Raw genomic sequence first — 16,547 nt, 5'->3', positions numbered from 1 at the left:
TTGTGATTAGAAATGTTAAGCTCAAGAGCTTAAGGAAAGACAAAAAGTATGAGTAATAAATAGTTTTAGAATTGAGCTTGTTTGTGGTATATCATTAGTTCAATTATATTTGGCTACAGTGATTGCCAAGAATATATGTATTGCGCTACATTCTATCGAAATGCAGAAAGAACAAAGATATAGTGTGGGACTCTGATTACTGCAACTTTGACTGGTGGCCTCTAGGTCCTGAAAGTTCTCTACACATTATCCTTTATGAAAAAAGACTTGTTGAATGTGACCTGAATCAGTTCTCACTTCTCCGGAGTGAATGACTTTGATTGCAAATAAGCTTAAATATGCTTTTAATCTTTGGATGTATATACCAACATTACGTAATAATTCAGAATGAAATAAACTAAAGAAAATCCGACCGGCTCTAGCATTCAACGGTGGTCAGTGTAACAAAATCCTTTTGTCATCAATTATGGGTGACCCGTGCCCAAGGGCAATTGATTCTCACACACATGAAAAGCGCGTCATGATGATGAACATAATAAAAGAACACGAGTCCCTCCGGTTCCCCGTCCATTCTTCCCCACTTCCCATAATTCATTCATGCATCAAAAAATAATTGCCAGCTCTCTCTTTGTTTTTCCTTTCCCCATAAAATGAAGCCCCAATGAATCAACCACCACAAGAATAACAAGGAAACTAACAGAATGGTGTCGACATCTCAGAAGAAAAGCCTGCACTCTCTAATGGCAGCTAACCTGAGCAAGCTCACCATACCTTGTTCTTCATCATCACCACCTCCCAACAATGAACAGGATTTCGACTTTAACCATGTATTCGGGCACCACCACGACGAACCCTCAGCTGCAATGAGTCCGCACGTGATTCACAGCAGGTCCCACTCCTTTGTGGGCCCCTCCCCTCGCGTGGCCCCACCCTCCAACCCCATCCTCTCCTTCGTCAACGAACTCTCCTCTCAGAGCGAGGGAGAAGAATCCGAACAAGTGCCTCTCAATGTCATCGAAGAAGAGAAAGTGAGCCCTCGAATTGGGCCTGCGGATTTCGAGATTTTGAGGGTTGTTGGTCAGGGTTCGTTTGGGAAAGTGTTTCTTGTACGGAAGAAGAAGAAGCAGCAGCATCAAAAGAAAGAGAGCGAAGAAGAGTGCTGTGAAGATGGTGTGTTTGCGATGAAGGTGATGAGGAAGGAGACCATCATCAAGAAGAACCATGTGGATTACATGAAAGCTGAGAGGGATATTCTCACTAAAGTTGTTCATCCTTTCATTGTTCAACTTCGCTACTCTTTCCAGGTTCTTATTTATTTTGCTAAACTATCAGCGTCTGAAATTTAATGAATTTCTAGTGGACTTAAAACTAATTATGAAATTGATAATGGATTTGTATATACAGATGAATTCACTTTTGATTCAGTGTAAACAAGTGTTTTAACACTGGTTTCTAATCAAATCCTTTCTTTTGGAAACACCCAAGTTGTTGTTCTTGGATTATGGTGTCATTTATGGAAAATTAAAATTAAAGGAGTTTATAATATCTTGTGTGAAGAAATCATCCAGTCTTTCTTTTCTGCTTATAATCCTTGGACACGTAGAATACTGTGGAACAATTTTTGGATTCTGTTTTTATTTTCTTTTTCTCCTTTTCTTATCTGATCCTATCTTCTAGATCAAATACTTTATTGATCAGTTTTAACCTTAATGCTATGTTTGATTGAAATTTATGTGCAGACTAAATCTAAGTTGTATTTGATTTTGGACTTCATAAATGGAGGGCATCTCTTCTTTCATCTCTATCGACAGGGCATCTTCAGGTATAATGTTCTCCATCACTGTGAAAATCCTGCACCTTTTATTTTTATTTTTTAATTGTGGCTTTGATATGTTTGAGTAGTGAGGATCAGGCAAGGATTTACACTGCTGAGATAGTATCTGCTGTTTCACATCTTCACAAGAATGGCATCGTGCACCGGGATCTTAAACCTGAGAACATACTTATGGATGGTGATGGGCATGTAATGATCATGGCTCTTAAACTTACTGTTGTTAGGGATTTGTTTAAAAAATTGTTAAATTTCCTTGATTTAAAATTTCCTAGTTGACCTTGTATGGTATTGTCTGAATTTGTATTGATGACAAGTCAAATTTGATTTTGCTATGATATTATTTTGAATGCGTGACGTACAATATGTTCTTGAACTTTGACATTTGTCCGTATAGGTGATGCTAACTGATTTCGGATTGTCGAAAGAGATTGACGAATCAGGAAGATCCAACTCTATGTGTGGGACCATGGAATATATGGCTCCGGAAATCATACTGGCCAAAGGCCATAATAAGGATGCAGATTGGTGGAGCATTGGTATTTTGTTGTATGAGATGCTAACAGGGAAGGTAATGTCATCTTTCTCATCTTGCATCGTTATCAGTACTTATGCATAGGTTGTGTGTGCTTGAGTCATAGTTGAATAATTCAATTACATGATGGTATGCAATAATATGCACATTTGGTACCTTTTGTGGAAACAATTAAATGATTGATGCATGTGATCTACAAAAGGGATTTACTACCTTTTATAATCAAGTATGGTTCAACAGTATTTAGTAATGCAAAGTTTGAAGCTCTTCTTTTTTGGGGGGTTTATTTGTTGTCAATCTCCAATTAGTTTTCTATTGAGTGTGTCAATAACAAAAGCATAGCTCTTGACTGCATTATCTCAAGATGGCCCTTATTGTGGATGAATATTGTTTTTTTTTTTTTTTTCTTGAACGTTCTCTTAGACTTCCCCTTTTCGTAGCTCATACAGCCAAATCACAGCACTCTACAGAATGCTTTTGCTGTGCTACAAAGTGTTTTCATTCATTTTTCCTGATTTTTAGCTTTTCATTTGGCAGGCACCATTCACACACACGAACAAAAAGAAGCTTCAGGAGAAGATTATTAAAGAGAAAGTTAAACTTCCACCAACGGTTTCCACAGAAGCTCATTCTTTGCTCAAAGGGGTAAGTAGACAATAGTAGAATGTGTTCATTCCTTAAACTATTTGATAAAGGTTTTTGAATTTACTGCCTTGATGTTTAGTTAGTGTTCTTACAGAACTAAGGTCTTTTAAGTTCCCAACTGTCCTTGCAATATGTAAATCTATTTTGAAACAGGCACCCTAAGAAATGTGGTTTCTAATTCAAGGTACTAAAAACATTATTTGACATAAAAAATTATTATGTATCTTTAAAATTTTAAAAGAACACAAGGAACCTGGAAAGCTTGGTTCTCTGAGATATTATGTTATTTATTAGAGATATAGTGAGAGAGATATCTTGGATGCTTAAAAAACTGCATATGTTTTTACTCGTTACAGTTGCTGCAAAAGGATCCATCAACAAGGTTAGGCAACGGGCCAAATGGAGATGAACAGATCAAAAGTCACAAATGGTTTCGACCAATCAATTGGAAGAAATTGGAGGCGAGAGAACTCAAACCTAAGTTCAAACCAGATGTCTCCGGTAAAGAGTGTACAGCTAACTTTGACCAATGCTGGACGGCAATGCCTCCAGATGACTCACCAGCTTCCACTCCCACGGCCGGTGACCATTTCCATGGCTACACGTATGTCGCACCAAACCCTTGGCTTTCATCCAAATAGACTGAACTGCCGAAGGCGGTCATACCGGAGAGCATGTGTATTATATGGAATGGATGTATAAAAAATAAAGCAGGAAAGCGTTAGTGACTATAACCCAATTCTTCCCCTGATTCTTAGTTGAGGCTGTATCATTGTAAACAAGGGTTCTCTGTGAATGCAAAGACAAATAGCATACATATAGAGAATAATTACTGGATGAGATGGCACAGTAGTCTTCTTCCTTACCTCCCTATAAAACAACAAATTGAATTGACCCCTTTTCCGAGTCTGGGACTGGTACGGAGCATACATCAGGATATCCATTTCTAATACAAAACATGTTTATTGCGTAGTTAGGCGCCGCTGGAGAATGGATTTTCCCAATTTTCTTTCTCCGATAAATCTGATATTTTATTTTACACTTTTTAAAAGTTGACAAAAAAAAAAAAAAAAGTGAGAGAAGATGTAAATGGTAAATACTAAATAATTACACTTAACTAAACAATTGAGGAAAAAAACATTCATTCTCCGAAGGACTGCCTTTTCTATCGCTGCATGTTTTACAAGACAATGGGATGCTAATCATTATTTAAACAACAAAGTCAAGCATCAAGAAACACACGTTTTGAGACAACTTTCTCACAAATAAGAGATTAGCAGTATGAAAGAGGGGTTTTTTTTTTAACAGAAAAGAATCTTGTTGCTTGCCGAAATAGTTGGTGTTATGGTGTAGTGGATAAAGAATATACTTGTCTTCTAAAAGGACTGAGTTTTATTTTTTTTTTTTGTCACTACTGATATAAATTATGAAAGCTAAAAGTATTTCTTTATGTATGTGTTCAAAAAATGTAGTATTTTTAACTCAGGTAGAATTACACATATTTAAAAAACTTTTTTAAAAAAAAGACCAACATTGACGCTAAGGAGTAAGGATCCATTTTACAAGCCTTATATTTGGGATAATAGAAACTCTTGGGACCAATAACTTTTAGTATTTTTAATTATTATTTGGTCACTATAAATATTAAATTATCTTTAATAAATATATTTTATTAATAAAAAAGTATATGGAATCAAAAAGTTTCTAGCCAAAAACTAAACAAAATCACATTAATTTATATTAATAATTAATTTTAAATTTTTTTAAAATTCAAAATTGATTAACTAAACCTATAAAAACATTCCTCTTCTCTCTCACATTAATCTACCCACCTCTAATAATCACACACACAAACTTCTCTCTCACCGTCAGACCCTTTCCGCCTCCCCACCGCGACCCACTCCTTCGATCGCTTCCGCTTCCAGTCGGAACTGTCTTTACCAGATCGGAAGCTCGTAAACCTTATGTTCGGACTCGGGTTCGGGTCTCGGAGCTTTCACGCATCAGCGCACGTGACTTCCCCCTCGGAGCCGGCGTCAACAGCGACAGGAACAGGGAAGACTCCGCCGTGGTTACGGATGAAAGACATGAAGCATGCGGCGCCGCGGGTGGTCAGCAAAGGAAGGCCATTAACAGTTGAAAAGTTGGGGTTTGTGAGCTGAGGCCAATCAAACGGTGTGCAGTCGTACAGAGAATTGAGCAGAGGGTTGGAGAACTTTCTTGGGTTTATTTTTTGGTGCATTTTATTTTTTTGGGTACTTTCTTGGGTTTTGCTTGGCTGCTTGCATTCTTCCTTCCATTCTCATTGTTTTCCATTTATTATTTTTAATAAAATATTTTTATCTTCAATAAAATTTTATTATTTTAAAAAAATTATTTATCATCATGATGTTGCTCTCTGCGTTTTGGGATATTACTTATTAGGTGCCATTTTGATGATTAAAGAGACTGCAAATTACATAATTACAGAAATATAAAAAAACATTCATTTAATATGAAAAAAAACATCCTAATACTTAACAAAAGAAACATCTAATTATATTTTAGTAAAAATAATTAAATATCTATAAAATTTTAAAAAAATATGAAATTTTTAAAGAAATAGAGACATTCACCTTTGCAATACAAAAAAATTCGAAAAATATATAAAAGAACATCTATTTAGTATGAAAAAGAAACATTCTGATATTTATTAACTTATAGAAATTTTGGATTCACCAAAAGTATTTTGGCTGATTTTTGGCTAATACCCTTTTGGTTCCTACCATTACTCTTTATTAATTCATGTGTACAAATTTTTTAAAATATAGATTCTTGTGTTTTACCATCCTACTTTTCTGCTTCCGAATGTTGTTCTTCTCCTATTGCTGGCGTTGGTTCTGTTCTGCTTCTCCTGTGTGTTGCAGGGAAGATATATAGATTCTTGCCTTGTGGCTTGTGAGAATCGAGAGGAGTGATAACAAATGTCGACGTTGATCACATTGCATGTCATTGTGTCATACATACTATGATACACCTAAAGTTGAGGCACCCTCTTTCAGCTTATTTCCCATTCATTCCGATCACTACTACCATCTCTCACCAAATTCACCATTCTTTCCCATACTCCAAAACCAGTTCATATTCATCCCAACCCAAGCACCCACAACACTTGCTCTCCATTCTTCTCAAACAACCACCATCCCATCGCCACCACAACAAAACCACCCAACAAGTTCACTCTTACACCATCACCTCTGGCCTCTTCCACTTCCCTCTTTTTTACACCCACCTCACTTCTTTGCTACTCTTCAATAACATTATTCGTTCTTATTCTCTTGTCTCATTACCCCAACAAGCCCTTTACTTCTTTGCATGCACCCAAAAGTCCCTTACTTTCTTGACATATCCTTTACTTGACACCTTCACTTTTGCATTCCTATGCCATGCTTGTGCCAACTCAACCTGTACCCACTTTGGGATTCAGCTCCATTCCCTTATTTTCAAGGTGGGGTTTCAGTTTCATGTCTATGTGCAAACTGGGCTCCTTCAGATGTACTCAAATTTTGGCCGTTTGGTTGAGTCCTTCAAGGTGTTCGAGGAAATGCCTGAGAGAAACACTGTCACTTGGAATGTTTTGATCACCGGTTTGGTCATGTGGGGTGAGGTTGAACTTGCTTGTTCAGTGTTTAATCAAATGCCAGACCGGAGTGTGGTCTCGTGGACCCTTGTTATGGATGGCTACACTCGCTCGAATCAGCCTGCGAAGGCTTTGTCTTTGTTTAGGGAAATGGTTGTTGTTCATGGTATAGAACCTAATGAAGCTACTTTCTTGACTATTTTTCCCGCAGTTGCAAATTTAGGGTATGTTAAGATTTGTCAATTAGTTCATGGCTATGTAGAAAAGAAAGGGTTCAATGAATTTGATACACGCATTTGTAATGCATTGATTGATCTGTATGCAAAGTGTGGATGCATAGATACTGCAATTAGATTCTTCAATGAGATACCAGAGCATAGGAAGAATTTGGTATCATGGACTTCAGCTATCTCTAGTTTTGCTATGAATGGGATGGGGAGGGAAGCTGTGGAGTGTTTCGAAATGATGGAGAAAGCCGGGCTGAGGCCGAACCGTGTGACATTCTTGTGTGTCTTGAATGCTTGTAGCCATGGTGGATTGGTGGAGGAGGGGCTCAAGTTTTTCAATAAAATGGTGAATGATATTCAGCTTGTGCCTGATATCAAGCACTATGGATGTCTGATAGATATGTTAGGGAGGGCTGGGAGGTTAGAGGAAGCAGAAAATGTTGCCTTGCAAGTGCCTCTTGATATAGCCAATGTTGTGATTTGGAGAACACTTTTGGGTGCTTGTAGTGTTCATAATAATGTTGAAATTGGTCAGAGGGTAACAAGAAAAATATTAGAGATGGAGAGAAGACATGGTGGGGATTATGTTCTTATGTCCAATATCTTTGTTTGTGTTGGGAGATTTAATGATGCTGAGAGGTTAAGGGAAATGATAGACAAGAGAATTGCATTTAAAATTCCTGGTTATAGTTTCGTCTAAATCATATATAGTAATAACATAGGTGTCTACCTTTATTTGTAAAAGAGATGTGGTAATTAACCTTTGAACATTGGGGGAAAATTGTCTCCAAGCATGGCAACTAGTACAACTCATGAAATAAATTACTGCAGACTTGGTGCCAAATTATTTGTCCTATTTTGGATCTCCCCGTCAAACCGATCATGCAAGGAAAATGTGTTCGTCCTGACGTCCTGTATATATACTCCCTATACTTGTACACTCGTTTAGAACACTCATTTTTAAACGATCACTAACATAAAGAATAACAATTTCTTCAGTTTAGAACAAATTGATCCATTAAAGGTTGGTCATGATTCATCCTTGTACTGACCAAAGCCAAGAAATATGGGCTAGTACCGTAGTAGTTATAAGTAATTGTCATAAGTTGATGTTTTAATATACATGTTCGTAAAGGTCAATGCTAATGAATCTACAGTACTTATTTAAATAGACGAATTAGCTAATACTTATTTAAATAGACGAATTAGTTAATTAGAGAAAGTTTAGAGAGTCAGTACTTTTATTAAAATTTGACCGGCACTTAACTCGCAAAAAAAAAATGAATAATTTTACATTATTAGATGAAATCTTATACCATTAAAAACACCAATAATAATTAATTAATGACTATAAATCACAAAATTTACTGCCGCTCACCTCCTCAGCTAATTATTTGACTAATCCAAATGGATTGTTCCATCTATAATTCAATAAAGCCAATAACCAAAGGTTTTACTTTTACATACAGGGACCAATACCATACAAAACCAATTACCAATGGCATGTGTGACTACCACATGTTTTCACTTGTCAAAGAGATATAAGTTAAGGCAATAATAAGATTCTGTTGTTACGTGGGCTATACTCTTTTGCAAAAAGAAAAAAAAAAAAAAAAGAACTTCCATTTAACTGAATGAGCAAGGGATCCACCCCACTCAAGGCACTTAAGTTAGTATATTATCCTTTTAGGGTTTGTCTACGATGAACGTGGTTCATAATACACCGACGCATCTAACGGTCAAAATCTGATGTCTATCGAGTTACAAATAGATCTAGCTCCATCGAACCGTTCATTCTACTCGGGGTGCATCAAAAACCAAAATCAACTTGGTTCATCCTAGGATTCTCCAAATTTTAATTAGATTTACAAGAAACTAGAAGAACCCCACCAAAAATACCAATTCACCCCATCTAACATATCATGCCTATAAATAAATCAAGCATGCCTCTTATGTTGCAACCACATATCTTAAGATACTAAGAAACTACTTGTTGAGAGAGTAAGAAGCCCAAAAAAAGAAAAAGCCATGGATAGCACTAGCAGAGTCATGAAGTCCAAGACTAGTGAGAAATCTCTTTGTGAAAAATCTATGATGGTAGTAGCAAATGTTATTAGGTTATCATCTTTCTCTATTGCACAAAAGACTCTTGGAGTCAACACAAATGGGAAAAATGGCAAGGACCTTTCTTCAGTGTCTGACTCTGATCTTGAGTCTCTTCATGAAAAGGAGTCAATGGTGCCTCTTCGTGATCATCAATTCCCGGCTGCCATGAGCCGAAGGTCGCAGGAGCCGCTTACCCGCGCCAACCGGACATATGTGATCAAGCCAAGTGGAAGCCATGGATCATCAACTGGTTCTGTTGTATACAAAGAACAGAGAATCTCTGAGGCTAATAATGGTAATAATATTAATAACAATCATAGTAATAAGCCAAAGAAAGAAGAGTGTGTTGATGGATTGGCCTCTGATTATATCACTAAGATTCGAAGCAAGCTTGGATGTGGTCTATAAGAAGCATCAAAAGTTACTTAAATCCATATGTTATTGTGTGTAATCATCTCATTTTATGCACTCTTATTGGTTATGTATGAATTATTACTAGTGCTAGTTACTAAAATTACTAACTTTTGGTTTTCATGAACCATTTGTAATAAACTTAGTTGATGTGGTTTATTTTGCTTGCTAGATTCTAGAATAAAACTAAAACTAAAATTAATCTATATTGTTGCTTCTGATTAAACTCAACCTAACTTCTTTTTTTATTTTTTATTTTGTTTTATGCTTGCTTTGATATTCTTTGCTGGATGGACAAGTATAGTGTGAAAATTTGTCTACTGAAAATAGATTATGCTTTCTTTGACATGTGGTTTATACGAATTAAGCAAAAGTATTTATTGGGTGTAAAATCAATATGTTTAACACATGTCAAAAGATATTATAAAAAATAGTTAACCCAATGAATTTTAAAAAAAAATTCTCAAAATTCGCTACACAGTTCAATTCTCATATTGATTATTTGAAGTGTAGATAAAATAAATATCCCTCTTAAAGCTTAGAAAACCTAGAAACATATCATAACTTTAATATTAATTAATTCTTTTGGCTCATAGAATAGATAACAAAATTAGCCAATGAGTAATAGCTCAAATGGCATAGTCTCCCCATACTCAATTAAGAGGTTGCGGGTTCGAGTCTCTTATTTTTGGTAAAAAAAAAAAAAATAGATAACAAAATTAACAGCAGCGAGTATCTTGGGGGTGTTGCGGTAGTGGTGGTCCAACATAGCAATGTGGATACGATAAATGAAGTACCAGAAGTCTTGAACAAATGGTTCAAGAATATTTTTGCGCTGCTGAACCAAGCTAAGGACCTAAGGTACCCCAAACGTAGAAGCATCTCACATTAATTCACTGGTTTTCTTTTTCGTTTAGAAAATATGATGTTTGCTGTGCTGCTTAAAAATTGATATTTAATTATTACAAAAAGTAAATAATTAATATTTAATTAAAAATATAAAAATTAATAAATTTTAAATATTTAAATTTTATTATAAAAGATAAATTAGATAAAAATTAAACATCAATTAAAACTATATAATTGAGTAGAAAATATTCAGAGATCCAACTTTTAGATTACATTGGCCAACTTTTTAATCTTCATGCTTCAGAAGGTTCAGGTTTAGGGTTTAATACTTAAGTGATCGAAAATAATAGCGTCAAAAGATAGATGACAGAATAAAATTATGGTAATGTTAAAAATGGTATAAAAAATTAATTCTCTAATTGAGCTTGTTTGTTTAACAGTACATTATATCTCTAAATAATATTCAAATTATGAGTATCTGAAAATTAATAATTTCTTGACTTGATATTATTTACCCAATATTATTATGACGAATTAAGAATTAATAATTTTTATGACTTCAAAAGATTTTTTTAATCAAATTCGTCCTTCAAACATTTTAAGTTGGTCAAATTATTCTTTTTGTCACTTCTGTTGCTCATATCATTATAGTTTGTTCATATAGAATGTTATTAAGTGACACCAAAACACACATACTTAGCCGTTTTAATTAATTGTTAATATGATAAGTTTATAAAATTAGATTAAATTAGCTTTAAATTGAGGGATTTTAATACCTTAAAATTTTCTTTCAATTTGTGATTGATTTGATCTAATTGTATAAACTTATCATGTTGACAGCCAAATAGAATTGTCAAGCGTGTGTTTTGGTTAGTATTGTATCATCAGCTAATGTGCCAAATTAGTAAATTTTGATATCGTCAGCAACTAAAGTAATGGAAGAACTAATTTGACTAATTTAAAATTTTTGAAGAACAAATTTGATTAAAAAAATTTTCAATGACTAATTTAAAAAAAAATTTAGTAACTAATTTAACCATTTACTCATATTAAAAAGAAAAAGTATAGGTAGACAATGAAAATATTAAACAATGTGAATAATGGATATATCAGATGTTTAATTTACTAGGTGTGCGGATGGTTATTCTAATATTAAGATTTAGGTGAGTATTTTGGAGTGTAATATATTTTACTTAAATTGGATCAATTTTAGGATTCATTATTTATGTTGTTCAAAAAAGTCATTGATTATCTAACATAACCCTGTTAAAAATAACATTACTCAAAATTTTTGTAAGTATTACCTACACAATATATTACCTTGTGTATTGCATTAAAAAAAAAAAAATCTAAATCTAAAAACGTTATCTATTAGTTTGCAAGAGTGTTCAAACTTCTACTATCCTAAGTTAAGTGATTTTATATTTAGGTAAATTCTATGATATAGAAAGAAAGATTCTTCTATATGTGCATATTTGTGTTGTTAAAAGAATAGTGTGGCAAACCAAGTTGGGTTGGTCTAGTGGTTAGCTCACTAGTCCGCTTAAGCAAGTGTCGGGGGTTCGAATCCCGCCTTGTGCATGCAGCAACTCATTGGCCAGCGGCAAACCCTTAAATGGAGCTCAGTACCGCGACGGATTAGTCCTTGGCCTATCGGGTTGGGGGATACCGTGGGAAACCAAAAAAAAAAAAAAGAATAGTGTGGCAAGTGTTTAGAAAGAGAGTAATTGAAGAGACAAGATTTGACATGTTGCAAGTAAAATATAGTGTATTTTGTCTTATGTAACATGTAAATGATGTATTGATTAAATAGGCTAATTATATTTATATTAATTAATTATTAAAGATAATATTGGATCTTGTATGATTTTCTTATTTTTAGACTTTTTGAATGTACGCTCTCTCTCTCCAAAAATATTAACTTTACACACAAAAATTTATTAATATTTATTTATTTTAATATATTTCTTTTTTCTTTTTTGATAACTTAGATATATTTAGTTTCACAAATATAAAAATGTATTTATTTACATATTTTAACCAACAAAAAAATATATAACTTTACGTATTTACGTACATTTAAATTAACAGTAGTATTTATATATATTTAATTTAAATATTATATCAATATATCTGTCAATGTTACTCTGGGTACATATAGATATTTATAAAAAAATATTATTCAAACACCACATATTCTTGACATCTTATAAAAATAGTTTGTTATTAATTATTTTTATATTTAAATTTTTTTAATTAATAAAACAAAAAAGATTATATTTAATTGTTTAAAAATTATTGATGTCAAAATAGCATTTGTAATACTGCCATTTTTTGGTGCAGAAAGAGAGAATATATATTTTAGGAGAATTGATTTTTTTTTAAATGAAAATTGTAATAAGAAATTTTGCTTTTTGTTATAAAGAAAAATTAAAAATAAATTTAATTTTAATGTAGTGTTAGTATAAAATAATTTTATATTTACATCTAATGACGTAATACTATATTAACAAAAATAATTACTTTTTATAGACGGTGTAAATTGTCATCCAAAAGATCAAATATAATTACACGACTATGTAAAATACATTTTACACTGTTAATACATCAAAATTAAACTCACTAAAAATATGTGTACCCAAAATTTATATAACACCTGACATATAAAAAAACATGGTAGATACCAAGAAAAATATAGTTATTTTTTAGTATTATGTAGACGATATCTTGTTATTTTGTTTGCATTAAAATATCTATTTACAGTTGTTTATAAAAAATAATCAAAAGAAAATTTTAAATACTAAAAAAAGAAAAATCTTTTAAATATTTCAGAAAAAAAATTGTCTAAAAAAAATTAAATACTTCAAGTTATTATTGGAATATTTTAGTTGTAACCTATTATTTATAATTAAATTATTAATTTTTTACAATGAATAAACTATGTTATTGAGTGAATATTTAATATTTATTATTTTATTAAACGAAAAAAGTATGTCTGAACAGATTTAACAAAATTATACGATTAATTTCTCTTTGAAGGCATAAAAGTGTGTTGAAAAAAGATAATAAATTTTCTAATATATTATACATTCATTAATTTAATTTAAAATAAATTTTAATAAATTTTTGTGTGTAAAAATTAATTTTTCAAATGATATTTATTATGTAAATAAAAATAATTAATTGAATTTTTTTTCAAGTAACATGAGTTGGAAGAAAAATTATTAACTTAGATGAAAAATTAATGAAAAAGAAAAATTCAATTAATTATTTTTCTTCCTCATGTTACTTGAAAAAGAAAATTCAATTAATTATTTTTATTTACATAATAAATATCATCTGAATAATTATGTTTATAAGATGTCAAGAATATGTGGTAGTTGAATAATATTTTTTTATAAATATCTATATATACCCAGAGTAATATTGACAGATATATTGATATAATATTTAAATTAAATATATATAAATATTATCGTTAATTTAAGTGTATGTAAATACGTAAAGTTATATTTTTTTTGTTGGTTAAAATATGTAAATAAATACATTTTTATATTTGTGAAACTGAATATATTTAAGTCATCAAAAAAGAAAAAAGAATATATTAAAATAAATAAATATTAATAAATTTTTGTGTGTAAAGTTAATATTTTTGGAGAAAGAGAGCGTACATTCAAAAAGTTCAAAAATAAGAAAATCATACAAGATTCAATATTATCTTTAATAATTAATTAACATAAATATAATTAGCCTATTTAATCAATACATCATTACATGTTACATAAGACAAAATACACTACATTTTACTTGCAATATGTCAAATCTTGTCTCTTCAATTACTCTCTTTCTAAACACTTGTCACACTATTCTTTTAACAACACAAACATACACATGTAGAAGAATCTTTCTTTCTACATCATAAATTCACCTTATGTTTATCTAAATAAGAGTGATCTATCAACCGATTTTTGTCATTTTTTACAAAAGATAACGTGATTTTTTATTTAAAAAAAACTACTTTATCTCTTTTTCCTCATTTTTGTGAGATAATGTGGTCTTTTTATGAATTTTGTCGTAAAATACTAACGAAAGTTGCTAATCTGACACGTTAAACTAGTGAGTTGAGCATGAATGATTAGAAAAGAACAGAGCGATTGGTCCCAAAACTTAAATTGATCACGAGTCTATTTGTTCCTATTTATTCAGACAAAAATGATGTCATTTTAACGTTAAATTGGTCAGGGCCTATTTGTCAGCACCTATTTATTCTAAAAAATTTTGATATAATATTTTTTATTATATTAATATTTTTACAATAAATTCTTAAATATATGATATAATAAGTACAAATTAATTAATAAATTATTTAAATTTAAAAATATTATTTATTACAGAGCCAAATAAATAAATTTTAATAAAAATTTTAAATATATAAATAATAAAATTAAAATATAATTTATAAATTATTAATAATAATAATTCTCTAATATGTTATTAGTTTTATAATTTAGATAATTAAATAATAAAATAAAAATTAATAAACACATTATTTATTGGTGACCAAATACACATTTTATATATATATATATATATATATATATAACCACTAATGAATTCAAAGAAATCTATTATTATATATTGTCAAAAGGTCAGAGATTAATAAAATTTAATAATATAAAAAATAATATAGATTAATTAAAATTTTTTGTACATTGAATTTAAGAATGTCATAATAATTAAAGAGTGATGACTCATGATAAACTTTAAGAGTTACATTGTTTGTATATATATAGCCATATATAAAGTGATCACCTCTTATATATAACCAAAAAAATCAAACGAATGAAAACTAAATAACAAATAAAACCACAAATCTAGTGCACCAATTAATTTGCTAGAAGCAAAATTATGTAAAAATAAAAATGTTCATTTCCATAGTTGATTGTGACACATAAAATAATTTTTAATTTTCTGGGTTTAGAAAATACTTAGCATGGTTTTGAAAATTGGACCGATCCGACCATGAATCGAATGTCTCTATAACTCAATCTTAAGGAGAAAATTATAATTCTAAAAACCATTTTGTGGATTATTGAACCAATCGGTTAAACCGAATCAGAATTCGGCCAGTTTACAAGAAACAACATCATTTTGAACTTAAAAAAAAAATAGAGCATCAGAATCACGTGTGACTGTTTCCCTTCTCTTAAGTTCAAAATTCACCAAAGCAAAAAGAAATCTCAAAGTTGAAACCCTTAAAACCTACCTTCTCCACCACCTCCACAAGGACTGTCGCTGTCTATCACGCTCAGGCGCCATCGTCGTTGTTTGATCGTTCGCTCTTCTTCGTCATTTAACAATCACACCTTCTTCCTTGAGCTTGGAGTCAGTCCTGGTCTTTGTTTATTCTGTCACGCTCCTGCCGCCATTTGTCGTGCTCAGGCACCACCCTCTAGCCATGGTTCTCGAAGTTTCCAACCTACCAATCGTAGCTTCTTCCTTGAGCTCGGCATCTTGGAGTCTATCCTTTGTTAGATTAGCCGCAACTTCTTCCAACCCACCACCGTCTTCGAGTCGTGCTCGTCATCTGGCTTCCGTCTCTGTCACGCTTCTGCCCTTTTGCTTAGACTGCTCAGAAGTCAAAACGAACATTTAGGATTTTACTAGTGCTACTTAGATTGGTTTCTTTAATTTTCTTGAATTTTTTATTCTTGGTTCTTTGTTCTTTGGTTTAATTAGGATTCTGCTATTGTTAGTTCTATTTCAATTGAATTTTTGAATGATTAGCTCTGTTCACTATTGCTATGTTATACTCTATTTTGTTATTTTTTTTGTATTGTGCTAAAAAAGTTATACTAAAATTGTGCTAAAAGCTTGAAACCTTGATAATTTTTGTTAATCTTTGAAAAAATTTGTTGCTGCTATGTAACTTTTTGTGTTATTGTGATAATCAATTTTTCTTGTTTGTGTGTTGCTTTGGTTTAAATTTTAATTGGTATTATTGTTGTCTTATGATTTTCTATAATTTGTTAATAATGTAATTTTTCTATCATCATACTGATCTTTATTTTAAATGTTTAGTTATTCTTTGTTTATTGATTTAACTGTTATGATGAATTTGTTAATTTGCTAATTGTAATTTTAGAAAGTTTAGAAAGATATAGAGAGAATATGACAGAATAAAAAAATATAAAACCAAATAAGTGGGTAAAAACAAGAATAAAAAATTGATAATTAAGAGAGAGAAATATTTATTCATAAGATATAAAAAAAATTAACAAATGTCAATTTTATAGAGTTAAGAGAAAAATTTGGTTTACTATT

General features: G+C 31.4%; 2 protein-coding genes across 2 annotated transcripts; both read left to right on the top strand.

Moving 5' to 3' along the window:
- Window positions 1–286: 286 nt before the first annotated feature.
- LOC112722423 (serine/threonine-protein kinase AtPK2/AtPK19) lies at window positions 287–3,848 on the top strand. Its single transcript, XM_025773434.3, has 6 exons — window positions 287–1,304; window positions 1,740–1,822; window positions 1,903–2,023; window positions 2,229–2,402; window positions 2,904–3,011; window positions 3,368–3,848. The coding sequence occupies exons 1-6, from the start codon at window positions 702–704 to the stop codon at window positions 3,650–3,652; spliced, it is 1,374 nt and encodes a 457-aa protein (XP_025629219.1). The 5' UTR covers window positions 287–701; the 3' UTR covers window positions 3,653–3,848.
- Window positions 3,849–4,407: 559 nt separating this feature from the next.
- On the top strand, window positions 4,408–7,701 carry LOC112722421 (pentatricopeptide repeat-containing protein At1g09220, mitochondrial-like). Its single transcript, XM_025773430.3, has one exon. It carries the CDS (start codon window positions 6,019–6,021, stop codon window positions 7,555–7,557), a length of 1,539 nt encoding a protein of 512 aa, XP_025629215.1. The 5' UTR covers window positions 4,408–6,018; the 3' UTR covers window positions 7,558–7,701.
- The last annotated feature ends 8,846 nt before the right edge of the window (window positions 7,702–16,547 follow it).

This window comes from Arachis hypogaea, chromosome 11 (assembly GCF_003086295.3).
Source record: "Arachis hypogaea cultivar Tifrunner chromosome 11, arahy.Tifrunner.gnm2.J5K5, whole genome shotgun sequence".
NCBI lineage: Eukaryota > Viridiplantae > Streptophyta > Magnoliopsida > Fabales > Fabaceae > Arachis > Arachis hypogaea.
This window is presented reverse-complemented; position numbering and strand designations above follow the sequence as displayed.

Excerpts from the sequence above, each read along its gene's own strand:
- LOC112722423 (XM_025773434.3), top strand. The coding sequence starts at position 702 with ATGGTGTCGACATCTCAGAAGAAAAGCCTGCACTCTCTAATGGCAGCT. Across the intron at positions 1,823-1,902 it reads TATCGACAGGGCATCTTCAG|TGAGGATCAGGCAAGGATTT; the intron begins GTATAATGTTCT and ends ATGTTTGAGTAG. Across the intron at positions 2,024-2,228 it reads TTATGGATGGTGATGGGCAT|GTGATGCTAACTGATTTCGG; the intron begins GTAATGATCATG and ends TTGTCCGTATAG.
- LOC112722421 (XM_025773430.3), top strand. The coding sequence starts at position 6,019 with ATGATACACCTAAAGTTGAGGCACCCTCTTTCAGCTTATTTCCCATTC.